We start from the raw sequence: 18,735 nt of genomic DNA on the forward strand, positions 1-18,735 counted from the left end.
AAGGCTGTAAGAGATGATTTTGTGTTTGGATGCAGAGTATTTGCTTAATGATTGATAATACAAGATAGAAGTGAGTTTGTAAGATGGGTAGTGCACTCTAAAATTAGAAATAAGAAATGTCAAACAGACCTCTAACACACTGAATTTGATTTCATTTTATCTGGGTAGCTTCTGGATTTTTAGATGTTCTGACGACCTGGGTTTCGGTTAGTTTAAGTAGAAGATTTGGTTATAATGAATCTGGAGTTGAGACCTCTGAATCCCCATATATTTTCTCTCTCTCTCTCTTTCGCGCTTTCGCTTCAATGCTTACTGTCTGACTGGTTGAACAAATTGGCCTCAGAAAGGGTCTTCAATTTGACATTTTTTGAGTAAATTAATGAGATTTTACTCTGATCTTCATAATTTTAATTTCACCACTTTTAACTTTACAATTTCATTTTCGTTTTAGTATACTCCCTCCATAATCTGTTAGTATTTCAGACAAAAAACAATACATGCTATACTAACGGCGTGTTTAGCTCATGAATTTGAATAAGAAATTAAAAAAGAAAGGAAAACAAAAAATGAAAATGAAATGTCAATGAAATATAATTACATTTCACTCATCTTTTTTCTTTTCCTTTTTTAAATCCTACCCAAACTCATGATCCAAACATAGGCAGAAGTGATTAAATTGAAATTCAAATAAAATTATAAAGAATATTTCCAATTTATATTGCCCAAAGCTGCAATCATATGCAAAACTCCTATGATGCTCGTCCATTCAATTAGGAACCATAAAATGGGCAAGAGACCATCATATACACTTCCTGTACATCTTCACCAATCGTGTGAATGCTATTTTGCAAATTTCCCTCATGTATATTACACGGTTCAGAGAAATCTAAATCAGCCAAGTTTATTAAAACACTTTTTTTTTTTCTCTTTTCTTTTATAGATAATGAAGAAATTAAAGACAAAATTACCCGGGCATACGGGTGACAATATAGTTAGGAATGGCAACGGGGCGGGGCGGGGATCACCCTCCCCATCCCCGATCCCCGAAACTACAAAAATCCCCGTCCCCGGCCCCGATCCCCGACGGGGAACACACCACTCCCCCCACCCCCGCCCCCAACGGGGATCGGGTTTCCCCGACCCCGGAAAATCCCCGTACTCATCATCAACATCATCCAAAAAAAAAATTTCATCAACAAAGACATTAACAGCAGCAACATCATAAAAAAAAAAAAAAAAAAAAATCATCAACAACATCAGTATCAGTATGTTTGGGTCAAAGGGGGTTTTGGCAGCAACATCATCAACCAAAAAAAAATTAAAAATAAATAAATAATAGATAGAAACAGATCTGGTGGAGAAGGACGCAATCGACGGTGGCAGAGTGATCTTCTTAGATCTGCCATGGCAGAGAGGGGGAGGCGAGAGGCGACAGAGGAGGAGGCCGGCCCGCGAGAGGCGACGGGGGAGGATGCCGTGATGAGTAACAGCAGCGGAGGAGGGAGATCGGCCGAAGATAATGGAGGAGGAGGAAGATCGACCGAAGGAGAAGGGAGATCGGACGACGCCGTGACTCGTGAGTAGCAGCATTGCGCCCAGAGAGAGGGAGGGAGGGAGAGAGAGAGAGAGGGGCTGAAATAATATTAAAATGTGAATGACTAACAGCAGAGTCAAAATCAAAACATATATATCTCTTAGGTACATTCGGGAAATATTCGGGGCAATTGTCGGGGATAAATCGGGCCGGGGTCGGGGCGGGGCCGGGGTTGGGAAATCTATCCCCGTCCCCGGCCCGAAAATTATCGGGGATTCAATTTTTAATACCATCCCCGACCCTATGGGGATAATTTTCGGGGAAAACCCGCTCTAATCGGGGTCGGGGGATCGGGTCCCCGTCGGGCCGGTTTTAAATTGCCATCTCTAAATATAGTGCCCCTTTTCCAAGTCATATATTGTCTTCAATTGTGGTTTTTGACATTTTAATAAAAATAATGCACCTAGTACCATTATTAAAAGTACTGCAAACAATGAGAAATAAGTGACTGCGTCATTTCCAACAATTTCGCCCAGCTCATTTGGTTCCAATTGAAGGGGCTCCCGGATAGTTTGGAGGATAAAAGCTCCAAGAGTCCAGTCAACAGGAATGACTCCAACCTGATTGCCAAATCTAATCCTGCGTACAACAATTTTCTGTCGTCAAATTCTGATAGGAATTTTTTTCTCATGGTTTTTAAATTTTAAATCAGCATGTAAGGGTGGAAATAGCAAAAGAAAATTTGACTTTTCATTGAAATATTAACTCAACACTTGTGAAAAGTGCAACACTGACAAACTAAGTGAACAATAACAAGCGATGAAGCAACATACAACATGCCAACATAAATAATGACATGCAAGTTGGAATGAAATTAATGTTTTGTTTGGATAGAGGGATTTCAAAAGAAGGGATTTGAGGTTAAACTTTTTGAAAATATAGTAAAGTTGACAATAATAGATAGATTGAGAAACTAAAAGAGAAGATAGAGTAGAGCAAGAAGACATGCATTTTATCATGATCATTGTAGCCTTAAAATGAAAGGGAATTCAAACAACTAATTTTACTTTGTTATTTCAAATCCATCATGGTGAAATCCTCAAATTCAATCTTGAAGTTGTATTGCGATAATAAGGATATTATTAATATAGCTCATTAGACCAAAATATATCAATATTGACAGACATTTCATCAAGAAAAAGTTGAATAAGCGTTTGACTTATATCCCAATTGTGAAATCAAAAGATCAATTCATTGATCTATTTACTAGGAGAGTAAGGTTCTCCATTCCATTGTTTGTAAGTTGGGAATGAGACATATTTTCGCACCAACCTTAAGGAGTGTTATATATTATGTCTTTATCCTACATTTAATTGCTTAGTAATCTGAAAGGTATTTCTGTATTTTGACCCATATTAAAATCTCTTTTCCTTGCTCTTGTGGGAGATTCTATTTACAACACAGATTCAAATCTCTATACCTACTTTCTTATTACACCCACCTATAAAATTTAATTTTTTTATTCTCTCACTCTAAACCCCTCCTAATAACAAACATATCTCCATCCTAAACCTCACACCTCTCTACACCCACCCTCTTCCTCTCTCCTTCCCTCTTCCATCTCTTCTACCACAGAGGAGGATGACATTAGGGTGACAACTACGGCTGAATAAACTTGATTTGTTTGGAAAACAACACCCAAGCAAACTTGGTTTGTTTGGCTAACAATAGCTGAACTGAACAAATCAAGTTTGATGAGTTGATGTCTACCGAACGGCCCAAAGTTGGTTAAACTAGTTATACTCAGCCTTAGTTGTTCGAAAAAACTTAGGATTTTCAGCGTATAGGGCCAAACAAACTTATTTTGTTTGAAATCTAGTGCCAAACGGAGCTTCGACTACAGTTTTCCAAATAGCACTTATCTCCATCGAAATCATAGAAAATCACACTTAATAACACACTTAAACAACCAAATATTGCATCTCCTATGAATGTGGAGCTCTAGTTCTTCCTTCTACATCTTTGTCCTGTGTACCCCAATTGTCTCTTAACTTATATCTATCAGTCAATTTTCTAATTCAGGATTTGATGTTCTCTTTTCTTCTTTTGGTTGTGTTGTTCAAGATCAAAAGTCGAAACAGTAGATTAAGATCGGGCATAGGACTAGTGACTTATATATGATGGAGATTTTGCATATTCTTGTGGAGTTCTCTTCCACAACAATATCTTCGTATGTCTAAATCAGAATTTGAGTCAATTTTATCTTTGACATTTTAGGTTAGGTTATTTGTGTAGTGAGCATTTAAAGAGTTTATTTATTGTTATCCTTTGCTTCATTTTGACTATTCAAGCTTACGTTGATGATAATTGAGTTGGATATGTTTCCGATTGTAAGTCTACTATTGGTTTTTGTGTACTTCTTGGTAACTCTCCTCTCGTGAAAAACTAAGAAACAGACTTGTTGCTCAGTCTATGGCTGAGGTCGAATGTCGTGAACTAGGATTGTTTAGCTTCATTGGCTCCTATCAAATTTGGGTGTCTCCATCTCATCTCCAACTTGTCTTTATTGCGATAATCAGAGTGCTATTCAGATCGCCCACAATTCCATAAGTGCACAAAGTACATCAAGATTAATTGTAATTTCATTCATCATCTTCAATCAGGTACCACCAATCTTGCCTTTATCTCTTCCTCCTTACAAATTGCAGACTTCACCAAAATCACACGTTTACCCGAATTCAGTTCTTACCTAACAAACTGTCGATGCTTACAGGGCTTGCATCATGAGTTTGAAGGGGGGAGGAGTGTGAATGCGTGTTTTGTATTATTTGTATTTTGTTCTTATATATTTAGTTTGATACTATTTTTGTTTTTTAAGGTTTTAGGGTTTCACTCTATTTTATCAGTGTAAACCATTTTAGTAATTTAGATTTTGTGGTTAATGAATAAGAATATACGGTTTTTTCTCTCCATTTTTTTTTTCCCTTTTTACTGTAAAAAATTTGCAAATATGCGTCAGAATAAGATGTGAAACAAGATGACAAAGCTAACTATTCAGGAGAAGGGGGGGGGGGGGGGGGGGGGACTTTACCTCTTATCAGTCATTGGGATACCAAAACTGTCATGCAACAATGCCACAACATATGCAGAAGAAAAACAATATCTCAACAAATCCAGGTCATCAGTGCTATGATATTTTCTCTTCAGTTGATACCAATCATCTTCACAGTAATGATGGCCAGCTGCCTCCAACTCTGATAAAGTAGTCGTCGGAGCAAGGCCAAAAAACTGTCCAATATTGAAAAGAAAATTTAGTAAACTAAAAACAGGAGAGAGAGAGAGAGAGAATCAATCCATGTGAAGACAATGGTGCAAAATTGGGATGGTGACTCAAAAATGACACATGATGCATTGTATGATATGGTCTATTCTTGTGATACTGTCCAAAAACTGTTTTGGCAGGCAATTTTACGTATCCTAATTGAATGCTATTGCAATTCATTTTTCGGCAGCATAAGCATTTTATTAGTGAATCTCGGTATAGGTTACTCAATTCTACAAGGCTCATTAGAGGACCAAGTTAATGATGTTTGTGTAAATTTTTCTGCTAAGTAAAAATAATAAAACTTACAAAAAGGTCATTAAATTTGTTAAGTTTGTGCAAGTTCACCTCAGCTTTATTTTGTTTGTGGGAATCAGTGTTTAGGAATGGCTGCTTCATTTCCACACTTGTGATTTCCAGGAATAGCTAATCCATGTGATTCCCATTCCAAACCGTAGGGATCCATTCTCGGAACTTAGCAACTTTGAAATCTATTTTTAGGATACCATTTGTCATCTAAATATATTTCACATTTTTCAGTAATGAATTTCATTAATTGGGATCATAAGTTATTGATGCAGCCCTAGCTAAGGTAGAAATAATCCAAATCCAAATCCAAATCACCCAAAATTCAAGAAAGCATTGTTCAGCTTGCACGAGAGAGAGAGAGAGAGAGAGAGAGAGAGAGAGAGAGAGATGTAAACTTTATAAATTATAATATGAATAAGAACATATACTGCTGTCTTCCAATGTATGTCACTGATAACAAACCTCAGAAATAAAGAAGAATTTATCTGGAGGAACAAGCCGGCTCTGCAACTCAACAAGGGAAGATGATACTCTTTCACAAGGTGGATGCAAGCATATATCTGCACATGAGATGAAACCATCACTGAGAATAATTTGCAGTGAATGATGATGAAGAAAACAATGGTATCTAAATATATGTCATGGTCATTTGACGTGATATTATCCTTTTGGACCCAAACAAAAAGTCTCTGAACGTATTGCCTTGTAAGTCTAAAAAGAGGATATACGGCCCGAGCTCCATGTTTTTATTTGCTATGTATATGAATATTACATTGATAGACATCTAAAACTAATGAAAAACCAACCAATTCAACATGTAAAAACAACTCGATCTATGACATTTTTTTTTTTTTTGGATAAACAACCTGGTCTATAATTTAAACATCATTCAACGTTAAAAAAAACTATTTTTCAATCATAAACCATTACCTCACAAACATCAAAAGCATTTAATATAATGATAAATAGATTATACGTAAAAACAAATAATCACAAGTCAAATGTGTCCTAGGGTGTGTCTTTGATGTGTCTCCATCCAAAACGAAAATTAATAATAAAAATAGGCATGCCATGTGGAGTGTTTAACATGTATCCTGGTGTGTCTGAGGCTTATATGTGTCGGACACATGTCGAACATGGTTAGGACTAATTTGGAGTGTATGTGCTTCATAGATCACCATAATATTAACCTATTGCTTGGAATCAATTATTTTACAAACCCTAACCTTATTTCCCTTGTTTAATCTATTAACCCACCACTTTTCCGTCACAATAAACAGTAGAATACAAAAACTCTAGGCTATCATCATGTGTCACACTCGTAGTGAGCAAACATGAATAAGTATAATGGTAATTTCTAGCATAAAACATTTCATGGTATAGGGAACTTTTCCAATCTACCTTTCTGGTTTTTTTTTTTTATTATTCCCTTAATTAGAACATAAGATGAATAATTATACTTGGAACAGCAATCAAGCAGAACAAAGAAGTTTTTCATCTTGCATCACTCATGGCAAGCTATAGCAGATGCCTATATTCAAGAATCCAAGTATAACAAAACCTACTAATAATTCTTGGATATTTTGAAGGATCAAAGAATAATATCATCAACTCTGCGACCTTCAAAGTTGAGGTGCAACTGAAGATTCAAAGAGACTATTTTTTCTGGACTCAATGGAGCTCTCATTCATACATGCGTAACAATAGTGATTCCTTGAGAGAGAGAGAGAGAGAGAGAGAGAGAAAACAATTCATTCCTAGAAAAAGGGGAAAAAAACTATCATGTAAATATTAGGCCTTGTTTGTTTTCCATGTTTATTTAAAAAAATAAGATGGCCAATTACCGTTGCTTGGCAGTATGAGAAGCCAAACAAATCATCATGGTTTAACCCTGGCTCATGCTTAGACTAACAATGAAAATAACTGAAGCTGTTAGCACTATATTTTATGTAGTCACTGAGAAAAACAAAAGTCTGACACGTTATTGGCTCTATAAATGTCCCTCTTTCAACTGCGAGATTGAAAAAAAAACAAAGATCTAGGTAACACTTGCTTATTTCTCTGCTGTCTGTTTCTAATTCATAAAAATGCCAATTATCATAAGAGTTCCCGCATGTACAGGGTAATCCCCTTTCATTTATACTAAAAATGGTCACTTGTTTAAGAGAGTTCCTGTGTGTGCTACACATGTTTCAAGAAAGGAATGGCATTTATTTCTTACAGCTATTATCAAAATAATATGATCAATTAGAAAATTAAATCCTAGAATTGCTATGGTACTGTGTTTATACTAACAGACTAGACAGCCAGCTTACCTCGTCTCCTCAACAATGCCATCATTTCAGATTTGCATGCAGAAAAGTTTCCCACCGCATAAGATCTCAAAAGTTTTGCATCACTTGCATTTGATGCAAAGTCATACCCTCTGGGAATGCAAGGATTACTTGCAATATCCTCTCTGGAACTTGAAACTGCAAAATTAGGCTAAAGGTCACTGTAACAAGATAAATGACTGGATAACATAAAATAATCATGGGAATGTTGTTCACTACAATTGAAACGTGTATAAATTGGGTCACAACTCACAAAAGCAATGCTATGAGAAGTTTGTTTAAAATCAAACAATGTTATCTTCATGACCATAAAATTTATTTTGTTGCCAAAAAAAAAAAGAGTTATCTTTTTATGACCATAATGAATCAAAGCTGTACTTTCCACTTCATTTTTCTTTCCAAACAAATTACTCATTGCAGTAGAAACATTTTTCTTAGCATTGCATTGCTCAACCAAGCCAAACCACCTATTGCCTGCATTACGCCTACGACAAATGTGGTAGTCAAACAAAAATTAGGTAAGCTGACAATGAAGCCAGTCAACAAAGCAATAATTGCTCAAGAAATTGCAGAAATGAGGTTAAATGTGTGTACAAAATAACTACTTAGATAGCAAAGAGAATTGGAAATGATGAAAGTATACATAATATAATAATCAATTTCACCTTTTCAAGCTCATAGTTGCTGTTAAGCCTGTTTTATAAATTGATCAATGTATGAGAATTATATCCACATTGCACTATCTAACATTTTTTAGGATTTGCCGAATCAATATGTCGATATTGTATGATGTTTATATCCTATCTCCATATCAATGCTTACTTAAATTATATGATTTTTTAGTATCAGCATGTCCTCAATAATCCTAGAGGTGTCTTTCATTTCCAAAACTAAACGATTTATTTTTAAATTATATGATGATTTGGATTCTTGGAGATGTATGGGCAACAAATATATAGAATTAGTTTTTTTATAAGTAATTCTATTGCAATAAATTTTGTGATGGAATTAGTTTATAATTGTGGGAGAGGAACACCTATTGTTCAAAAAGGAAAGTTGTTATAGGTAAATACAACATAGGAGCATGTATGTTACAAGGAAAAGTCAACAGACATATGTTGATCACACTAGACATGGAAGGTGTCATATCAAAACAAAGCCATGAGAGCAATGTAAGAACAAAGAACCAAAGAATTTTTCTATAAGCAATTAGAAGTCAACCTCCTATGTATCTAACAGCTATATGTTGATAGTTTGCAAGTACAAACTAATCAAATTTTATCCCACAGGAAAATAGAAGGAAATACTCAAACTACAAAACTTACAAGTTAACAAGTCTTTTGAGTTGTGTAGATCACAAAGTGATTCCCATATTGCATCCTGTAGAAGAACAAAGGTCAGAGTCCTCCCCTTTTACTTCTTGTAAAAATATAAAATAAAAAATAAATTAAAAAAATTAAGTAACAATCAATTCCTTGAAAAAGAAAGGACGGATAGAATGTGAATTCATTGTCTGCAATTGCCATCCACTATTTTACAAATTTAGAAAGTTTACTTTCTTCTGTTTTCCTTTGTCTTTGTCATCTTATAGACTGCACAACTTATATTTAGAATAATGATCAGAAGTAATAGCCTACTACTAGATACATCACAAATGAAAAATCTTACAAAAAATAAAATTACAAAATATACCTCAAGCAAATAGATATAAAGAGTTGTTCTACTTCTATCATATGGGGATTTTTCAATTATTCAACCAATTTATTTACCAAGTTCAATGTCAGCCATTTACCCTTTGATGCAGTTGACCTTCATAAGAATACCCAATGAAAATCATGAGCCATATATGCATGTTAACATAAAGTGCTATTTCTGTTTTTATGCCCTCCCTAGCACCCTCTCTCTATCCAAGGGATGTGAAGGGCAAAGGCCCTTGGTGTTTGCTCAAGTCACACATGACATATAGTTTGATTCTGATTATGAGCCATATATACATAAGAAGAAAAGGGAAAACATTTCTCAAAAAGAACAAATGTGTCATGATTGATGAACAACTAAGGAAAAACAACTACTTGGGAAAAATGAGACTAGGAACAAGAAGAGTAAGATCATGTGAAAGAGCCTTAGAGTAACAAGGAATAGGCTCAAAGAAAGTGACATCTCTAGACAAATACGGAAACAATGTAGAACTATGCATGTTCCAACCGTCCTTCATAGAGCATGGCCTATTATATTCGTATTCCTATTCCACAAAACAATATGTGTTCCAACCAATTTTTTTCCTCAAAATTTTACAAATAAATAATGTTGTGCCGACAGGACATTGTTAGGGATGAATAACAAATTATTACTTAAAAAGAATTAAGTAGTAAAAAGAAACTTCTCAAATGATGGCAAACTTCTCCAAAAAAAATTTACGAGTTAACATAATCATAGTAAATGGCCTCATGTAATCAAAGCCTGCACAATTATAAATCTAATGTCAAAAGTTGTTCAGCATTTGCCATTCGAGCTTTCAACTTCCTTCCCATATGATCCTGTGGACAGTTACCATTACGTTTTTTTTTTTTTTTTTTGGATAAGTATTACCAATTAGTATGTGATTTAACTAAACAACTCACAATACATTTCTATACTTTCAAATAATAACACAACTTTATGAGAGTTTTATAAATTTTGAACTTTTCATAACTTAAAACTACCGAACCTCCCCCTCTCCCTACCACCCCCACTACTTTATTTGCAGGAGTCATTTTTGCCACCCCATCTAGTAAATGGGTCCATGATGGTCAGGTGTTTTGAGGTTGATGTTCTCTCTCCTCATCCACTTTCAACTCATGTATCTTCATTTTTCTTTTTTGGCGGTCAGAAATGTTTTAAGGTTGGCAGAAGTTATACAAGAATTATAGGAATCTGCTCAAACATTAAAATATGCTTTCAGAACAGTTCTCAGGGGACATTGCAACATATTCTTCAAAAATAATAAAAATAAAAGGAACTATATAATCTATTAGGTGTGCCTTAAGAAAGAAGTTCTTGCAAGTAACATTGACTTTGTTAACCTACAGTGTAAACCCAAGTACAAGACATCTTCAAACTGAAACAGATTTCTCAGGTTACCTTCCAACCCACCCCAAAAACACCAAAGAAAAGATTAAAGCAAAGTGTCTATGCAAAAAATAAACCAACATACAATGGTATAATAAAGTCAAGAAAACATGAGAAAGTTAAACACCAATGTCATAAGAATTATAATGCCAAAATAATAAAAAAAGAGACACCTGACCAAAGTAAGGTATGCTTTTCGTATACAGATTGTAAGTCACTCCAGCCAGTTTGATAATCTGTGAAAGTTGCATTGGTTGTGGATCTCTAGGAGAAAATGCAACCTGCGTCCATACATCAACTGGTTCAGGAAAGAATTCCCAATCTTCTAAATGATTAATGTTCACCCAGGTAAATATCTCAGTACAATGAGTCAATAATCATTCACTTAAATGAAATGAAAAATTCACTAACATATTCAAAACCAAGAAAAGGATAGTGGAAAGACAATACCACATGTTATATAAAATCGTAAATATGAATTACTAGACCATGTCATTGCAATCACATCCCATGCTTCCAGTATGCTTTTGAAACATATTATTATCATCAATTGTCTGAGGAGTGGGATGACCAGATGGTAATAGGCTCACTGAATAATGGCAAAACATATCAAAGGCACCCGTCAAAGGGTATGATAAGAAGAAAGATGGAATCGTTGTACAGAACTTGGAGACGACCTGAAATTTAAAGTATTTTAATGTGATGTAGGAGAGTACTATCTTTTACATTTTATCTGTAAAAGGTGAGTATCTAACCAAAACAAACTGTCCAAGATGGTTGTCATATCCTTACGGATCTTGTTAAGCTATTAGAAGGAAGTTAGGCAATTAAGATTGTCTCTTGATTCTGAAGGCTTTCCAAATAAAGCTTAGTGGCAAAGCCTCTCTTCAGTAGGACTGACCCAATGCGGTCCGACTCAGTAGGTTGGCGCTATGACAAAACCTCCACCTCTAGCCTCCAAGCCACAAGACCCCAGAGTCTCATGGTGTGTGCCAAAGGCCTTGACTTATTTAGTCCATGCCTCTGGCCTAGGTTAATCAGTCGTGTGGTACAACCATGGTTTTAAATAATGGTATCGATGATACGGTCATATAACGGCCCATATCAGACAGTATTGTCTGATATATCAGTGAATAATGGTATTGAAAGTCGAAAATCCCTTATGTATCGGCAGATACGATACATAACAACTGCTATTTAAAACCTCGGCTACAATTACCGTTGTAATTAACGTAAGTTGTGTGGTATAACCACAGCAATTAAGCTATGGGATGCATGCCATGACCACTACGGCATTGAGGCACGGTGTACCATCGCCGTAATCAGGCATTTGGTTTGACCACCTTGGTAATGGAAATTTTAAGACAGCCTATACTCCTAACTCCCACAGGAAGTCAATTCAGCAAGCTTCATAATGATGAAATATAGAACTTAAATATATATGAAGTGCTATGGCTCTTTAATCTCGTTCAGTACAGCTGAAAATGTCTCTCTCCAAGACTTAAACGCGCAAGTATATATGCCGATATGTAAAGCACAACCATTTATGCGTCTATGAAACATAGAGGAGGAATATTGCCAAAGTAACCAAGTTCAAAATAATGGCTGCAAAGGCACAACTTCTACAATAACAGTTACAAGGAATAAGTTAAACAAAGACAACTGTGAAGAGATAAGTATGCAATTGATGATTAGGTATGTTAAATTCTTAAAATTCATTAGAAAGTAGACCATTGTACAATGTACCAACAAAAAACATATTCACTCTGGAACTCCTTCTCTTTTCTTTTTCCTTTAATTTATTTTTTATTTTTTAATTTTAAATTACATTGCATACATGATAATGTAGAAAACAAAAACAAGCAGAATTGTAGCTTTAAAACATTGTTGAGCTTTCTAGGAGAATCACATGCAATCCCTCATATAATTTCAATCACACTATTTTTTTGGTTTTACCAGCTACAGTTATCCAAAAAAGTGCACCACTCTAGCCACTCCTTACCAAATTTTAACAATATGATTCACAATCATCAAAATTTTACAATTTTCCGTCCATTGTGTTCCCTAATATCACACCTACCATCCCCTCAAAGCAAATCCCAATGTAGATGTGTGGATGGCCAAAGGTGAGTAAAGCTAATTAAAGGAACCTTATGGAAAGTAAGGTAGGCAATGAATTGGCACTAGACCACCATAAGTCAACTAAATAATAGCTAAAACAACCTTCAAGAAAGAGACAGAGAGAGAAAAAGAGAATGACAATAGTAGAGGTATGGTGAACCCAAGTCTCCAATACATAGGAAATTACTTGCTCATGGATGGAGAAGGACCTCTTAAAGGGGTCAAGACAACTCAGCTTGGCATGCTAAGGGAACATGCCCAAGTGGGCACGTGAGATGGGGTTTTCTCTACCTAATTGACGCTCCATTAGTGACATGATCGTAACAAGTAGTAGTGTTAGCCACAATGGTAGTGAGATGTGTTCCTCAAGTACAAAGGGGTACAAAGCACATTGCATGCCTTCATCTTGGTCTATAATACATTCTTGTGGAGGTCTATCTTCGTTTAAGACAGGACATAATGCAAGTCTTTCAAAGGTGGTGGGACCAAAAAAACCCTCACCCCTAGCCCCAAGCCACATGACCCCAAAAGTACCGCATGAGGGTGACAAGGTAGCGCTCAGCCACCCTATGACCGCATCAAAACCTGAGAGGGTCCCTATTGACTTAGGCCAGCATGAGAACATCAAGGTTCCATTAGAGAAGGGATAATGAGGCTTAGAAGGTACAGACTAGGGTGGAGAGCCACTTGGCCATACCCAGATATGGCTAGGGAGTTGTCATGACTGGAGGAGGGACACACTGGAGTAGAGAACGGCTCAGCCAAGATACGGGAGACCAAGCGCATCCAAGCGAGTGTATAAGGAGTGCCTTTAGGAGACTGGCTCTAGGAGATTTGTTCCCTTGGCTCAAAGTTAAGGCACACGTACGTTAGCTTTCATCAATACAATTTGATCCCAAGGGGATCAGCAAGACACATGGTGATACCCTACTGTTCCAAATTTCGCCTCAAGAGAATGACACGTGAGACACAAGCACATGGAAAGGATGACATGGTGCTGGCATAACCATGCGGGGAAATGGACCATGTACCTACAAGAATTTTCTTTTTATCAACTATTTAGGCACAATTAGACTTGGCCAGACTTTTCCAAACACAGCCAACACATCTACATTTGACTTCAAAATTTATTTATACATAACCAGCGGTCACCTTGTGTAATTAATATATAATTTACAATATTGTTAGTTTATAAAAGACAATTTAAAATTGTGTAATGTTTATAGTAAATTTTTTTTTTAATTTTTACATGATTATAATGTTGTTACTGGAAAGTTCAAATATAGTTTTCCTTCTTATTACTACATTATTGTCTATCCATTTTATAAAAATATAAGGCAATCTAATCATTCAAAAATTCATGGAACATAGGACAGTCTTCCTCCTATCCAGCAGATCATATTTGTAGTTTTGTACCTTAACTTGTGCATCACTCAAGTAAATTACTAGTTTGTTTGTGTGCCTGTCTAGTATCCACCGGCTAAAACAAGAATACAAATTATGGGCAAAGTCACTATGAAAATGAAAAGAACCTGCAGAGATGCCCCACCAAGTTCAACAATCCCAGTCGTATCTTGAGGTTCTCCTCCCAAGCTTCCAAGAGCATAGTTCGCAGCCACCCAAGCATAAAGAGCTTCTTCTCAACCTGAGTCAGGATTATACACAATGTGACTTAGATCAGTAGTTGGCAAACTTTCCACGCATGAGAATTAGTTAGCAGACTTTCTACACATGAGAATCAATTACCGTTCTAACCATTGGGTAATAATGTACAGACCCAAAAAAAAAAAAAAAAAAAAAAAATCTCATAAACATAGATTGCATTACCAAGTTGCCGAATCCTAAGCCTAGTTCATTAATAGCTAGTCCGATACATCATGCAAGGTTCTCACCAAAGACTAGTAAGCAAACAGCATGTTCAAAACAATGAGCTTAATAAATGAGATCATAAATCCATAAAATAATTTGGTAGTCCCAAGGTATCACGTGGCATTTACCACATGGTAATAAAGAACAGCAAAACACACTAAATGGATCATCTCTGGTCTCTCAACTACCCAACATAGGTGGATGAGCAAGATCTCAAATTTAAAATTATCAGAATAGAAAAGAGTTGAAAACTGTATTAATTTTAACGAAAAGTGTTTAGAATTCAATAAAAAGTGCTTGGATTCTTCTTCAGTTTTTCTTGTTGTTCTGTTTTATCTGCCTTACTACATTTGCTAGCAACACCCATAATCAATTCAATTATATAAAAACCAGCAACTCAAAAGAGAAATAAAAGCATTCATAAAGAAAAGCCAGCCAGCCAACCAACCTTCCATTATAGCCAACCACTCGTTCTTAAACAAAAACCCAGAGGACCACAAAACCCGCCTGCAGGACTCGAAAATGGCCTCCCTTGCAACCAATTCCACCCTCTCCAACTCACTACTACCCATCAATTGCACCTTAGTATTCCTCCACTCACTTTTAGGAACCCTTTTCTTGGCAAACTCAATCAACTCCACAACCGACCTTCCAGCCCCTTCTGGATCTCCGGCAAACCAACTCAACCCCGGCTTCACCTCAAGAGAGGTGGAACCAGGGTTGAGGAACTCGAAGACGTGAATTCGAGAGTGGGTTGGGGAGGCATTGATGATGATACCGAAGAGATTGGTCTTGGATTCGCCGAATTTGGAGGATTGGTGGACGCCGAGGGCGGTGTAGAAGAGGTAGAAGAGGAAAGGAAAGACGAAGAGGGAGGCGAAGAGGATGAGGCATTTGTCTCGATTGGAAGAAGACGAAGAGGCCCTGGGGTTGGGATAGAGGATGGTGCGAGGGTGGAGCTGAGTGCGGTGGGGTGGGATGTAGGAAGATGAAACCCTAGATTGGAGCTTCGACAAGTCCATGGCTATGGTGATTGATTGTCAAGCTCCCTCTGTTGGGTTTGCTTTACACTTTCATAAATTTGGTTTGTTTGTTTGGGAACCATTTTTTTTTTTTTTTGAAAAGTGCAATCAAAATTAATAAAAAAAAAAATTAATAATTAATTTTAGGATTCTGTCTTTGTAATAAATTATTAAAATTTTTATTTTTTAAAAAATGAAACTTTTAACTTATAATAATAATATCAATAAATCACTTGTCAATCTTGTTAATTAATCATTGTGAAATTGTTGATCTTGTCATTTAGGGCTGGTTTGGGGAATTTTTTTTTTTTAATATTCTAAATTTTTTTTGGAGAATTAATCCACTTTTCAAATTATTTGTGAAATTAATCTATTTTTGAAATCGCATTTTGAACATATAATTTCAAGTCGACATGAATAACAACGCTTTGATGTGACAAGTTGAAATTATATTTTTAACATGCAATTTTAACATAAACTCGCATTTTGAAAATACGATTTTAAATTGCGCAATTACAAAATCTATTCTAAAAATGACATTTAAAATTAAAATTCTAAGGTTTATTAGTTGCTTTCTACTCATCAACAAATGTGAGCCCTGTAGAGAGAAATATGGGTCTCCTCACCAGCTAGCAATCAAACACTAGAGAACAATATTAAGTATTGAAAAGACAATTTCAACGCTGTTTCAGGACTGTAAATGAAACCAATGAATGGTAATTGTTTGTCATCTTTGGGACTAAGACTAGAACCATTAGAGAGCAGTTTGGCTTGTAAAATAACATATCTAACTAAAGAACAAGAATCAAGGTTTGGATGCAAGAATTCAAAAATGTGTTATATCATTACTAGTTCCAAAAGCTTTAGTTGTTAGCAAATGAGCTAAACAACACCCTCCCTCACATGCAACCCATCTTGTATATAGAGATACAAACAACTATACATACAGAGATTTTCGAATACAAATTAGAGAAGAAAGAATACAAACTTGAAAATGCAATTTTAAGTTGCGCAATTATAAAATCCATTCTAAAAATGACATTAAGAAACAAAGTGAGAGGCCAGGGGGCAACGAAAAGAGTTAAGTCGATCATGCTCAACGATCGGGAGAAGAAAAACGAAATCTAGATTTGACTGAAACCTATCGTACTTGCCCGAAAGGAAAAGGAAAAGAAAATGTTGGTATTTTTCCATAATAATACTAGAAAATATATATAATAAAATTAAATAGAAATGATAAAATAATTATTTTTTATTATTATTAAAGAATGAAATATATAATAAACTACAGAATTAAAAAAATACAAGACTGAACTCGATTACATTATGGAACATATTACAAAATGGATTCAAATGGACATATAAAATAATATATGAGAAATTATTTAAATTTAAAATTTTCAATAACAAAAGACAAAGGATGCAAACCGAAGTCTGAGTGATATCACAGTTTCCTTAAAACAGATTCACCGCCTCCCGATGGGTGCTGGAGGTACACCGACATCTGTCTCCCAAGATACGACGATCGAAACCAACTAGAGTAGAAACACCTTCTGAATAGTTTTGGCAAACTTGACAATGATAGTACTCTCTCTAACAAGAACCAAAGAAGGGACTAGTAAAAAAAAAAAAAAAAATTGAAAAAATTTATTTGGTGTAAAAATCATCTCCAACTTTATCTAAAGGAAACCACAAATTTTCCGTTAAAAAAACCTCTCTCAAACAACCTACTAAGTAGGTGTTTGGCATGAACTAAAAAAATGCACTTTTCTTGCATACATACACTTATTTGGGTCACATCAATCAACATCTATCAACATCTCCACTCTATTTTTCTACCAACTTTCTTTATTTTTTTACATATTTTTTTTTATATATAAAAAGTTAAAAAAGTGCACTTATTTAGAACATCCCAAACCACCCTAAGTTGGAGGAGAAAAATCTCTATTTATACAAGTAGAAGAGAGCCTCGGCCATGAAGGCTAACATCAATAGGGTCATCAAATTGCCATTAACCAATGCCATCAACTCTAGCCATTAGGGTTAGAGTTACAAAGGTTGAAAACCTATGGCCACTAATATGGTCATTAATTTCATCATCAAACGATGAGAGTTACAAAAAGCCTAAAACTCCAATGTATTTAATATATACAAATAAATATATATACAATGATGTTTGAATAATTCAAACAAATGGGTCACAAAACAGATACGGATGTTGGGTCATAACCAGATCCAAGCTCAATCTCAAATACATGTACATGCTAAGCCCAATACAGCACAACTTAGCCCAAGCCCAAGCCCAAGCCCAAGATTAAGTCCAAGACCAAACCCAACACATGGACCAGGACCAACACAAGCACATGCCTAGGCCCAGTCCAAGCTAAGATTAAGTCCAAATCTAAGTCCAACTTTTATTGATGCCTACTTTATGAGACAATTCTCATTCACAACTCAATGCTTTCGGCCCATCATTTTTATATTGTAATATTCTCACTTAAGAGAATACAAAACACTCGGATCCACCTCAACTGACAGTTGGATCCCACTTTAATTTCTAATTAAAGTTGTCAAAAAATCATTATCTTCCAACAATCCCTCACATGAATAAAATTGGCCGAATAAGGAAAAACGAATAACACTTAATAACAAAGACTCGAAGAGAGAGCACATAGAATAACCCTGGATTAGAAAAAGGTAATTGTTGGCCTTGAACCTTTTGTAGTGAAAGCCTATCGGATTTACTGGCTGACCAGTAAATGTGATGTCTTGAATTGTTCTGCTGTTTGTGTAAATTGAGACAATAGATCTCACACAAAAATTACTCCAAGTATCGTTCTGTTCTTACTGTTGTGTCCGGTTTGACCCTAGAACACTTGCCTGGTTCAGTGAGTGTTTTTAAAGAATTCGGTCTCGTCAATTCTTAAAGAAGCGGCCCTACTTCGCACTCATAAGTGACGTAGATAAGGTATCTTGCTATACCACGGCTGACTATTCACAACATTTAGGTCATTGAAAGCATCAGCTTAACATTCCTCCCCATAGGATATCACTATATAAATGAATGGGCAAAAGGATTTAACTCCACAGTGACTAACCCATTACACGAAATTAGGT

At 35.6% G+C, this 18,735-nt stretch overlaps 1 protein-coding gene across 1 annotated transcript; it reads right to left on the reverse strand.

Moving 5' to 3' along the window:
- Positions 1-861: 861 nt before the first annotated feature.
- LOC114279892 (putative apyrase 6) lies at positions 862-15,691 on the reverse strand. The gene is given in 8 exon segments (XM_082869038.1): positions 862-2,173; positions 4,626-4,822; positions 5,628-5,725; positions 7,481-7,636; positions 8,824-8,878; positions 10,780-10,887; positions 14,260-14,372; positions 15,045-15,691. Coding segments are annotated over 8 exon segments (1,554 nt in total). The 5' UTR covers positions 15,619-15,691; the 3' UTR covers positions 862-1,920.
- Between the last annotated feature and the right edge of the window lie 3,044 nt (positions 15,692-18,735).

The sequence above is a fragment of the Camellia sinensis genome, chromosome 5, assembly GCF_055761805.1.
Source record: "Camellia sinensis isolate YWXY chromosome 5, ASM5576180v1, whole genome shotgun sequence".
Lineage (NCBI taxonomy): Eukaryota > Viridiplantae > Streptophyta > Magnoliopsida > Ericales > Theaceae > Camellia > Camellia sinensis.